The 12,393-nt window shown below is 36.6% G+C and overlaps 1 protein-coding gene across 4 annotated transcripts in view; it reads left to right on the forward strand.

The window, feature by feature from the left end:
* NBEAL1 (neurobeachin like 1) overlaps positions 1-12,393 on the forward strand; it is a 207,302-nt gene that overhangs the window by 16,515 nt on the left and 178,394 nt on the right. For all 4 annotated transcript variants that reach the window (XM_044241352.1, XM_044241354.1, XM_044241350.1 and 1 more), the window contains exon 3: positions 10,716-10,807. In XM_044241352.1, the coding sequence (XP_044097287.1) occupies positions 10,716-10,807 (92 nt within the window). The remainder of the gene's footprint in view (positions 1-10,715; positions 10,808-12,393) is intronic.

Here is a 12,393-nt window from a genome sequence, read left to right on the forward strand (position 1 = left end):
TTCAGTTCAGATACCAAATATTTTTTCAAATTGCAACTTAATACTTTAATTCATGATGTATGAATCAACCATACTAGACTCTCATTGCCTTGGAATTTCTTTCATATTTTCCAAGGGATTTGACAGATTCTCTAGTCTTTATTTGCACTGATTGGCATATGGTAGGTAATTCTTTTGCATGTATTTCAGTTTCCTCTATTTGAGGGTATCTGCCATTATCAACTTGGTAAAGCCCTTAGCTGTTGCCTTGCCATAAAACATAAAATTGTGATTATTTCTACAGTAAGGAATAGGTGTATCATTAATGTCAAATTATACCCTTGTGCTCTGTTTTCATGTCTTTTTTTTGTATACACGAAAACTTCATTTTATTGCATAATTATATTATAATTTTTTGACCAATTAAATTCAACATATAGTAATTTGTACATGAATCTAGTGAAAGGACAATATGAAACAGCTTTTACCAGGTTTGCACAGGCATTGACAAATAGGTCTTAATAGCAGCCTCTCTGGATAAGATGCGTTTTGATTTCAAAGATACCAACATTTTAAAAACAAAACAACTTAGAATCAGAGAAATATGATATAAAAAGTGAACTAGCAGTTTCAAAAAAAGAAATAGAGTATCTAGAAATAGGTGGGAAATCTAATAATAATTTTAAACCTAATAAACTGGTTTAAGAACCAGTAAATGTGGTTGATAAGAGTTTAGACAGCCAAATTAGTTAATTGGAAGGGAGATAAGTCCTTTCTACAGGATAAAGTAGGAGTCAAAGAAACGGAAGATAGGGAAGAAAGGTTAAGAGGTAGGAGGGCTAGTATGAAAAGGCTTAATCCATGTTTAATTGGACTCTGCAGTCAAATGCTCTGCCACTGAGCTGTACCTCCACTTTAATTGGACTCTGAAAAGGAAAGGAAAGGAAAAATGAAACAAATGTAATATTTGAAGAGATTACCGGTGAGAGCATTCCAAGATTAATGAAAGTCCACTGAATTTCAAGCAGAATAATTAAAACTAATTCATATCAAGATAAATTGTAGGGAAACTGTAGTGGTTTTGCAGAAAACCAAAAAAAAAAAAAAAATCTTAAAAGCTGTCAGAGGAAAAAAAAAAAGATTATCTTAAAAGGGATGACAGATTAATAGCTGATTTTTCAATAAGAATGACAGAAGGAAAAAAGTTGACATTTTTAATCTATTACTTCTAACCAAATGAAATTTTTCCAAAGGGTAAAGTGAAATAAAGCCATGTTGAGCAAAACAAAACAGTTGAGTTCACCAGGAAGATGTAACAATTTTAAATTTGTGTGTACCTCATAGTCTTAAAGCAAGCACAGAGAAATGAACATATGACAATTGTAAGGTTTTTTTTTTCTATTTAACTTGCCTTACTAATTAAGAAAAAAAAGCCAGTACTTGATAGAAGGAATAGACAAGTCAGTAGATACAGAAGACTCAAACAATAGAATTGATAAACTTGATGTTATGGATCTATGTAGAACACTATACCCAACAAACATTCCTTTCAAGCACACATTTACAGAAGTGATATAACAGACCTTAGAGCAAATTTCAACAAATTTCTAATGATCAAAATAATAGAGTATATTTAACAATGACAATGAAAGAAGATAACAATAGCGAAAAGATTAAAAAGGAATGTTTGGAAGCCATGAAATACCCTTTTAAATAAACTTTTGATTAAAAAACAAGCACTAAAAATTAGAATTTTGAGGGGCACCTGTGTGGCTCAATCAGGTGTCTGACTCCTGATTTTTGCCTCAGCTAATGATTTCAGGATTGTGAGATGGAGACCCAAGCTTGCTCTCTTCCTCTCCCTCTGTCCCTCCTCCACCCCCCCAAAATAGATAAGTAAGAATTTGGGGGGACCTGAATGATACTGTATTTTAGAACTTGATGGGAAGTGGCTACACATTACTTAGGAAAATTTATTGCTTTAATACATCTATTTAGGGGCACCTGGGTAGCTCAGTCTGTTAAGCATCTGCCTTTGGCTCAGGTCATGATCCCAGGGTCCGGGGACTGAGTCCTGCATTGGGCTTCTTTCTCAGCAGGGATCCTGATTCTCCCTCTGCCTGGTGTTCCCCCTGCTTGTGTTCTCTCTGTCAAATAAATAAAATCTTAAAAAAGTACATATGTTTAAAAAAAAAGGCTAAAAATTAGTGAACTAGAAAGACATTTGTGGTCACCAGTCTTTAAGATCCTCACATCCTCTCCTATGTTGTACCAGGGTTCTTTCGTGACCATAGAATTTGGCAAAAGTGATGGTGTATCATTTCTGAAATTAGAAAAGACATTATTGTTTTCATCTCAGTTATTCCTTTTTTTTCTTGGATAATTGACTTGGTGAAGCCAGCTGCTGTGTTGTGTTCAGCCCAGTGGAGAGGCCCATGCTATGAAGAACGGAAGCCTTGCCAGTCACCACATGAGTGAGGCTGAAGGTAGTTCTTCCAGCCCGGTCTAGCTTTGCTATGACTGTAGCCCTGCTTGACCTCTTCATTATGATGAAGGCTCATGAGAAATTCTGAGCTGGTTTTGAATTCCTCACCCAAAAAACTGATAAAATATTTGTTGTTTAAACTCCTGAATTTATTTAATTTGTTATGCATAAATAGATTATTAATACACCACCCATTTCAAGAAGACAAGAATAAATACAAAGAAGGTAGAGTGAGGGAAATTAAAAGTTTTTTAATGTGAAAATTCTCAAATTCATTGTTTTTCAGCTTTTGCAAGAAATACACATATATAAGAAGGCTGACATATATTAAGGAGTGTATTTAATTTTAATAAGTCACTATATAACATCTTGGGATGAATGGCATGAACTATATGTATATAATCTTAAGAATGTGGAGGTGAGATTGAGAGTATGTTAATAGCAGTTCTTTTGCAAGTCTCAGTTATTTCTGATTTTAATAGTCAATAACTCCCTTTTTAATTCTTTTTCTTTTTTTTAAATTAAATTTTTTTTCAGTGTTCCAGAGTTCATTGTTTATGTATCTCACCCGGTGCTCCATGCAGTCCGTGCCCTCCTTAATAGCCACCATCAGGCTCACCCAACCCCCCACCCCCTCCAAAACCCTCAGTTTGTTTCTCAGAGTCCAGTCTCTCATGGTTTGTCTCCCCCTCGGATTTCCCCCAACTCACTTCTCTCCTTCTCCCAGTGTCCTCCATATTATTTCTTAATGCCCCACATGTAAGTGAAACCATATGATAGTTGACTCTCTGCTTGACTTATTTCACTCAGCATAATCTCCTCTAGTCCTGTCCACGTTGATACAAAAGTTGGGTATTTATCCTTTCTGATGGAGGCGTAATACTCCATTGTATATATGGACCATATCTTCTTTATCCATTCGTCCGTTGAAGGGCATCTTGGTTCTTTCCACAGTTTGGTGACTGTGGCTATTGCTGCTTCGAACATTGGGGCACAGATGGCCCTTCTTTTCATTACATCTGTATCTTTAGGGTAAATACCCAGTAGTGCAATGGCAGGGTCATAGGATAGCTATATTTTTAATTTCTTAAGGAATGCACCAACTTGCATTCCCACCAACAGTGTAAGAGGATTCCCCTTTATCCACATCCTCTCCAACACTTGTTTACTGTTCTGTTGATTTTGGCCATTCTGACTGGTGTAAGGTGGTATCTCTATGTGGTTTTGATATGAATCTCCCTGATTGCTAATGATGGTGAACATTTTTTCATGTGTCTGTTAGCCATTTGAATGTCTTCTTTGGAGAAGCGTCTGTTCATGTCTTCTGCCCATTTTTTGGCATGATTATCTGTTCTGTGTGTGTTGAGTTTGAGGAGTTTTTTATAGATCTTGGATGTCAGCCCTTTGTAGTGTCATCTGTGAATATCTTCTTCCATTCCATGGGTTGCCTCTTTGTTTTGTTGATTGTTTCCTTTGCTGTGCAGAAACTTTTGATTTTGATTGAGTCCCAAAAGTTCATTTTTGCTTTTGTTTCCTTTGCCTTTGGGCACATGTCTTGAAAGAAGTTGGCTGTGGCTGATGTTGAAGAGATTAATTGTCAATGTTCTTCTCTAGGATTTTGATAGATTCCTGCCTCATGTTGAGTTCTTTTATCCATTTTGAGTTTACCTTTGTGTATGCAGTAAGAGAATGATCGAGTTTCATTCTTCCATACAGAACTGTCCAGTTTTCCCAGCACCATTTATTGAAGAGACTGTCTTTTTTCCACTTTATATTTTTCCTGCTTTGTCGAAGATTATTTGACCATAGAGTTGAGGCTCTCTACTCTGTTCCACTAGTCTGTTTTTGTGCCAGTATCATGATGTTTTGGTGATCACAGCTTTCCAGTGAAGCTTGAAATCAGGCAACGTGATGCCCCCCGTTTTATTTTTCTTTTTCAATTATTTCCTTAGCAATTCGGGGTCTCTTCTGGTTCCGTACAAATTTTAGGATTGTTTGTTCCAGCTCTTTGAAAAATGCCGGTGGAACTTTGATCGGGATGGCATTGAAAGTATAGATTGCTCTAGGCAGTATGGACATTTTAACAATGTTTATTCTTCCCACCCATGAACATGGAATGCTCTTCCATCTTTTTCTCTCTTCTTCAGTTTCTTTCATGAGTGTTCTGTAGTTCCTCGAGTATAGATCCTTTACCTCTTTTTTTAAGATTTTATTTTAAGGACTCTCTACCCCCACTGTGGGGCTTGAACTCACAACCCCAAGATCAAGAGTTGTGTATTCTACCAACTGAGCCAGCTAGGCTTCACCTTTTCATTATTTCAGTACTTTTTACAACTGCTTTACTTCTTACGCTGTTGTGCCTTTTATTTATTTATGCCTTTCCTCTATAGAACAGTGAGCACTTTGAGGATAAGATTATAGGTTTTTTGTTTGTTTCTCTAGGTAAAATTGACCTTAAGATTATGTTTTAGTTGTCCTCATAGCCATAGAGTCTAGTACTATTCTTTTTTTTTTTTTTAAAGATTTTATTTATTTATTAGACAGAGAGAGATCGCAAGTAGGCAGAGAGGCAGGCGGGGGGTGGGGTGGAATGCAGGCTCCCCGCTGAACAGGGACCCTGATGTGGGGCTCTGTCCAGGACCCTGAGATCATGACATGAGCTGAAGGCAGAGGCTTAACCCACTGAGCCACCCAGGTGTACCGAGTCTAGTACTGTTCTTGATTTATATGGTTGGTATGTACTTACTGAATGTTTTTTTGAGGTAGCTAGATTCTGTCAAGAAAAACTTGAGGACTGACCTGAAAGATGATTTACCCTTAATAATTGTGTTTCTATTGAGGGGAGATTTATCTTCTTTTGGTAGGAATTAGAAACTAGATTATGAATGTAACTGACTTAAATGAACTTTTATAAATGCAGCTCATATGTAAGTTGGGAACTGCCTAGTATTAGTTGAAATACGTCTATGTATTTAAAAGTTTATAGTTTTAAAACTTGAAGGAATACTGCATTCCATTATTGCATGGAGGAAGTCAGGTGTTCCCCTATTTTTACCTGTAACCTCACCCCTTAAGAACTAGGTGAAATTGCTTAGATTTCCTAATTCCATTACCTACTAATGCTTTCCAACAGGGGAGTGGGTGTTAAGATAAAAGCCTTCTGTGTATTAATGTAATTTAAATAATCACATTTGGTTAGTGGCTACTGTTTAAACTTCATCCTGTGGTAATGGTGGCCATTGAAGGTATTTGAACAGGAGGGAAGAAATGATTAGGTTTAAATTTAACAAATCCCATTAGTAACTATGTATAGGGAAGAGAAATTAAAGCTATAAAGATCAGTAGAGACCTATATAACAGTTCAAATGAAAGATTATTTTAAACAATGGCAGATGATTGAATGAATATTTGAGAGCAGAATCAGTAAAGTTGATTTTGTAGTTATTTCATAAGTGCTTATTTTATTAACACTGAATCATGGCCAATTTAATAGCAAAGTCTGTATTTTAATAATGGTAACCGGCATGTTTTAAATAATCGCTAAATGACAGGCATTGTTGAATGCCTTACATGTATTATCTTATTTAATGCTCTCAACACTCTATGAGGTAGGAAATAATATTATAGATGAAGAACGGATTGCAGAAATCAAGTAACGTGGCCAAAGTCATGTAGATAATAAATGCAAAGAGATTTAAAAAGAGGAGAATACAATTAAAATCATTGGGCAAGGGGGATCATTTATGTTTGTTGCATAGGGTATTCTGTTTTATGGGAGTTTCCTAATTTTGACACGTAGTAGGTTATAAAAATATTAATACTTAAGCATATACTCTGTGTGAGGAATTATTCTAAGTCCTTGACAGGTATTAGATTATTTAATTTTTATAACAGCCCTGTAAGAAAGGTACTATAATTATATTCATTTTTATAGAGGAAAAAACTGATATACAAACATAGGATGATTTGTTCAAGAAAGTGGCAAAGCAGGTATTAGAGTCCCTGTAATTTGGCCCCAGTGCTCCTGAGTACATAATGCGGTTATGGGTTATGTTAATAGTGTACAAATGGTAAGATAGATGGCACTATGGTGTTTCACTATACCAAGCTCTTAAGCATGAAAGTGACTAAATTTGAGATTTAGTTAATATGGTTTCTGGGTTTGTGGAGATCTTTCTTTTTATGGTTTTTCGCAGTAAAATGTAGATTCTCTAAGAATTTTATCAGGCTGTATAGGATGTGGCTGGTTTTTTGTGTTAAATTGTTTATGGCTTTGAGTTTGCTGACCCTGATAACTCTTTTCCTCTATTTGCTCACTAAAGCTGTGCTCGTATTTCAAAGATAGCATAGTGTAGTAGAAGGAGCACAGATGGATTCATGTATCTTGCATTTTAATCCCAGCACTATCAATTACTAACTGTGTGACTGGACAAGTTACATATTCTAGAACATCCTTTTTCTAACCTACACAATGGGGAAATGAAACCTCTGGGTAGGTGTAAGGAGTAAATGGAATGATACGTATTTGAAAATGCCTGTTGTAGTACTTAGCACATGGCATATGCTCAAAAAACTACAACTGCTTTACTTTTTATTAAATGAAACATTTCCAGATTTAAGTATCATTTCTTTCAGTATAGTTGTTCAGCTTCCTAGGAGAACCTTGTACCTGCCAACCACTTGGTAACCCTGACCTTTAGACTTTGAACCAGATACTGTAGTTCCTAAATAAACTATGAGGACAAATGCATTAATTCTTTATGGTGTTATGAGACTGTTTAGTGTCTAACTTTTACAGAGAGATAATCCTCTGCTTTATTAAAAATGATAGGGAAAACTCCAGCTATTTGTATTTCTGGATTCCTATTCTGAGTGGATAAATGAATAAATGAATACTGTGCTAGTTGAAAATGAAAATAGCAAGTAATGGAACCCTAGAGAAAATTTCTCACATGAGAAATCTTTTTCCGAATTATTTCCATTTTATTTCTCAGTGATGATTTAGATAGTGGCAATTTATAATCTGATTTTGGAACAGTGTATTAATAGAAAAAAGCAAATACACAAAAGGTCAGCAGTCTCTGTACATTCTGGGAACATTCTTTTAGCAATTCTGATTTGTAGTGTAATGCTTTTATTTTAGGAAATAAATTACTTGAGTTCCCTTCCCAAGTGCAGTGCCTGACCAATAATATTTAATGACTAAGTAAAACTTCTGAGAATTGTTGAAATTGATTGCAGTAAAGAAGAGCTAAGGAGAAGAAGGAAATAAATTTGAGCATCATTTTTAGTGATTTATATTTAAAAAGACATTTCTGAGGAAGCATTTTATTTCAAATAAGCTTTGAGATATAACTTACAGTCTGTGAAATGCACACATTTTAAGTGTGAAATTGCATGTTTTGATACAGGCAAACATTGTGTAACTACTATATAAAAAAATAGAAAATTCCTATCACCTAGGAAAGTTTCCTTTCTGTCCCTTTATAGTCAGTCCTCTGACAGAGAGCCAGTGATCTAATTTCTGTCACCATAGCCTGCTCTAGAACTTTGTATAAATGAAATCATACAGTGTATACACTTAAATGCCTGGCATTTCTTGCTGGGTCATGTTTTTAAAATTTCTGCTTGTCATTGTATCAACTTTTCATTTAGTGTTATTCCTGAATAGTAATCCACTGTATGAATATACAATACTTTCTTTGTCAGTGAACAGTTTGATGGAATTTTGGGCTGTCTCTAGCATTTGCCTATTAAAAATAAATCTTCTATGAGCATTTTTGTGCATTTTTGTAGTTCTGTGATTTTCCTTCTCTCATGGAAGGGCCATGTGACATGTCTATGTTTAACGTTAAAAGAAACTGTCAAAGGGGCACTTGGGTCACTCAGTGGGTTAAGCCTTTGCCTTCACGCTCAGGTCATGATCTCTGGGTCTTGGGATTGAGCCCCACATTAGGCTCTCTGCTCAGCAGGGAGTCTGCTTCCTACCCCCCCACCCCGCCGCCTTCTCTGCCTACTTGTGATCTCTCTCTGTCAAATAAATAAAATCTTAAAAAAAAAAAGAAACTGCTAAACTATTTTCTAAATGATTATACCATTTTATACTCCCACAAGAAGTGTGAGTTCTAGTTGCTCCACATCTTCTCCAGTACTTGGAATTAACGGGGTTTTTAGTTTTGGCCATTCTAGTGAGTGTGCAGTGGGTATTCCATTTTATTTTTATTTGCTTTTCTCTGGAGAGCTAATGATTTTGAGCATGCTTTCATATCCTGGTCATTCCTGTATCCCCTTTGTGAAGTGTCTGCCCTTTGTCCATCTTTAAATTGAGTGGTTGTCCTTTTGGTATTGATTTTTAGGAGTTTTTTTTTTTTTTTTTTAAGATTTCATTTATTTATTTGACAGAGAGAGAGAGATCACAAGTAGGCAGAGAGTCAGGCAGAGAGAGAGAGAGAGAGAGAGAAGCAGGCTCCCCGCTGAGCAAAGAGCCTGATGCGGGCCTTGATCCCAGGACACTGAGATCATGACCTGAGCGGAAGGCAGCGGCTTAATCTACTGAGTCACCCAGGTGCCCCGAGTTTTAGGAGTTCTTTATATATTCTTGGTGTAAGTTCTTTGTCAGATACATGTATTAAGAACATTTTCAACTTGTATATGGCATGCCTTTTCATTTCCTTAATGGTATCTTTTGATGGATAGATGCTTTTTAATTTTGATTAAAACTTATTATTATCTTTTTGGTTTGTGATTTTTTTTGTGTGCTCCCCAAGAAATCTACGTCTACCCCAAGGTTGCAAAGGTGTATCTCATAAAAGGTATATTATGTCTCATATTTTCTTTTAGAAGAGTTTTAATTTTTATGTTTAGGTTAATGATCTATATCTGATTTTTATTCATGTATCTTCTATTTCTCACTAATTCATTAAACACGTATGTATTGAGCACCTGCTCGTTACCAGGCACTGTCCATCAGTTAACGAAAAGAAGTCACTTGTGGGGGCGCCTGGGTGGCTCAGTGGGTTAAAGCCTCTGCCTTCGGCTCAGGTCATGTCCCAGGGCCCTGGGATTGAGTCCTGCATGGGGCTCTCTGCTCAGCAGGGAGCCTGCTTCCTCCTCTTTCTGCCTACTTGCGATCTCTCTCTGTCAAATAAATAAATAAAATCTTTACCAAAAAAAAAAAAAAAAAGTCACTTGTGATAAGCCTTTAGAAAGGCCTTATACTTGTGAAGCCTATATTCTAGGGGTAATGACAGACAATAAATTAATAACTAAGTAAATGACATGGTATGATAGATGGTGAGAAAGCATTGTGGGGTGGGGAAAAGAATAGGATCAGGTAAAGGTTAGTAAGAAGATTTGCAGTTTTAAGAAAGGGTGGTAAAGTAGGCTTTTCCGAGAATGTTGTTTAAGGAATGACTTGAAGAAGGTGAGAGAGTTAGCCATGCATCTATCTGGGGGAAGAGCCTTCTGGGTAGAGAAAACAGCCACTGAAAGGAGTTGAGGTGGGAGTTTGTCTGGCTCGTCTCAGTAACAGCCAGGAAGCCAGAGTAGTACAGGGTAATAGTGGATAAGGTCAGAGAGATAGGGGAGGGCAAATTGTTTAGAATCTTGTAGGACATTGTTAAGACTGTAGCTCTTTGTGTGAGTGAGATGAGAGGCCATTTGAGGATTCCCTGTACTTAATAGATATTTTATTATTTTTTTTAAAGATTTAATTTATTTGGGGCGCCTGGGTGGCTCAGTGGGTTAAAGCCTCTGCCTTCTGCTCAGGTCATGATCCCAGGGTCCTGGGATCGAGCCCCACGTCGGGCTCTCTGCTCTGCAGGGAGCCTTCTTCCTCCCCTCTCTCTCTCTGCCTGCCTCTCTGCTTACTTGTGACTTCTCTCTCTGTGTCAAATAAATAAAATCTTTAAAAAAAAAAAAAGATTTAATTTATTTATTTGAGAGCGAGAGAGAGAACATGAGTGGCAGGGAGGGACTCAGGAAGAGGTAGAAGCAAACTCCCCGCTGGGCAGGGAACCTGATGTGGGCCTCCATCCCAGGATCCTGAGATCATGATCTGAGCTGAAGGCAGACGCTTAACCTGACAGCCACCCCAGGCGCCCCTGTACTTAATAGACGTTTTAAAATAGCACATACGTTTTCATGAATATAACTTAAGAGATTTCATATTATTGCTTCATATCTGCTTATAGGAATGAAAGCATTTTTTTTTTTCTGATAGATATACTTAATCTTGGTTTTCTTATTTCAGAAAGATCCAGATTACCTGAAGCTCTGGTTGGACAATTTTGTTTCTAGCTATGAACAGTTCTTAGATGTTGACTTTGAAAAGCTGCCTACCAGGTATGTAGAAACAATTTTTTAACCTTAGATGAGTTTGTTAATTTGAGGCACAAAGAGTTCATTGAAGACCTGTTAGAAGAATGGCTATTATGTGACATGCAAAGTATTCCTGCATATCCCTGCTCTCATGGCAGACTTTGTTAATTGATTATAGCAGGTTTTCCTGCTAATATGAAACTTGGCTCCTAGGAGTAGAGAGAACTAACTACTAGCAACTGGGTGTCCTGCAGTTCACTTCATTTCTAATGCTAACTACCTGGAGTTAGTGGCAGATCCCACAGATTAAGGGCAAAGTCCTCAACAAGACTGCCCTCGCTTCAGATACCGGTTGCAAGTCTTGGAAGTTACCCATATCTCTGACCAACTGGATACAAATTTGAAAGCTTTCATGACTCAGTAATTAGTTCAGTAATTAGACTCACAGAATTCACTGAAAACACTATACTTAAAACTATGGTTTCATTATATAGTAAGGTCTTAAAAAACATCTTGGAGGAGGTAAAGTATTCAGATTTTTCAAAGCTGGATTTAAAAATCATAAAATGGGGGGGAATTCAAATTTTGTGGAGAAGTGCAAGTGAAAGTATAAATCTTAGCTCCCGTTGCTCTGTGTACTACCATCCTACATTACAGTTCCTAGGCCCATTTCCAAGAAAAAGTTTTCACCTTTTTCTCAGGCCATCTTGAAAACGTCATAGTTGTTACTCAGGTAAGAGAGGTGAGGTTGGCTGGGGTAAAAAGCTGGAGAAAAAAAGGAGACACTAGACTTTAGCCACAAAAGGAATCCATTTCTAGAGATACACTGAGATTGAAGGGGATAAATGGGTGGTGGTCGATGACGAGAAAGAGTATTTAGAGAATTATAAATCTTCAAGGAAGAAAGTGTTTTCAGTTTGGGGATGGAGGTGTAGGCAGTAAGAGGGTGGGCCTGTGTGAACTGAGCCTAGAGAATCAGAAGCCAGAAGCCAGATCATAAAATGCCATGCATGCATTGCTAATGGACTTACATTTTTTGTAACAGAAGATGCGAGGCTCTACTAAAGAATTTTCTGCATGGAAATGTCATGATGAATTTTGTTTTTTAAAAGTCCTTATGGTAGCATTAGGAGGTTGAACTGGAAATGTTTGAGACTGAAGGCAAGAAGCACAGTTAAAAGGCAATTTTAATAATTCAGAGAAGAAATCATTAGAGCTTTGGACCAAGGCATTGAACTTAAGATGTGCTTTAATGCTCAGAAAGCACTAGTGCTTCATTATTTATAAATACAGTTTCAGAATTCTTCATTAGATGATTTGTAGTAGGTTTATAAAAGTTGAAAACTATTAAATCTTGAACTCAAAACAAGATTACATATTATTGGTTTCTACTCATAGACGTATTCTTGTGGTTTGTGCTTAGAAGTGCTTTTGTTTTAATAATTTGCAGCTCATTTAAAATCATGAGCCTAAGGATTTTATGAAGTCAGGATTTGGGCCTTTGACTACTTCGAATATTGAAATGAAGTCTTCTAAAGTTTGTAAGATGCACTTATTATACATATCTCCTTTCTTGGGAGGTCATATCTAAAAACATTATGTAGACTTAC

The sequence above is a fragment of the Neovison vison genome, chromosome 3, assembly GCF_020171115.1.
Source record: "Neovison vison isolate M4711 chromosome 3, ASM_NN_V1, whole genome shotgun sequence".
NCBI lineage: Eukaryota > Metazoa > Chordata > Mammalia > Carnivora > Mustelidae > Neogale > Neogale vison.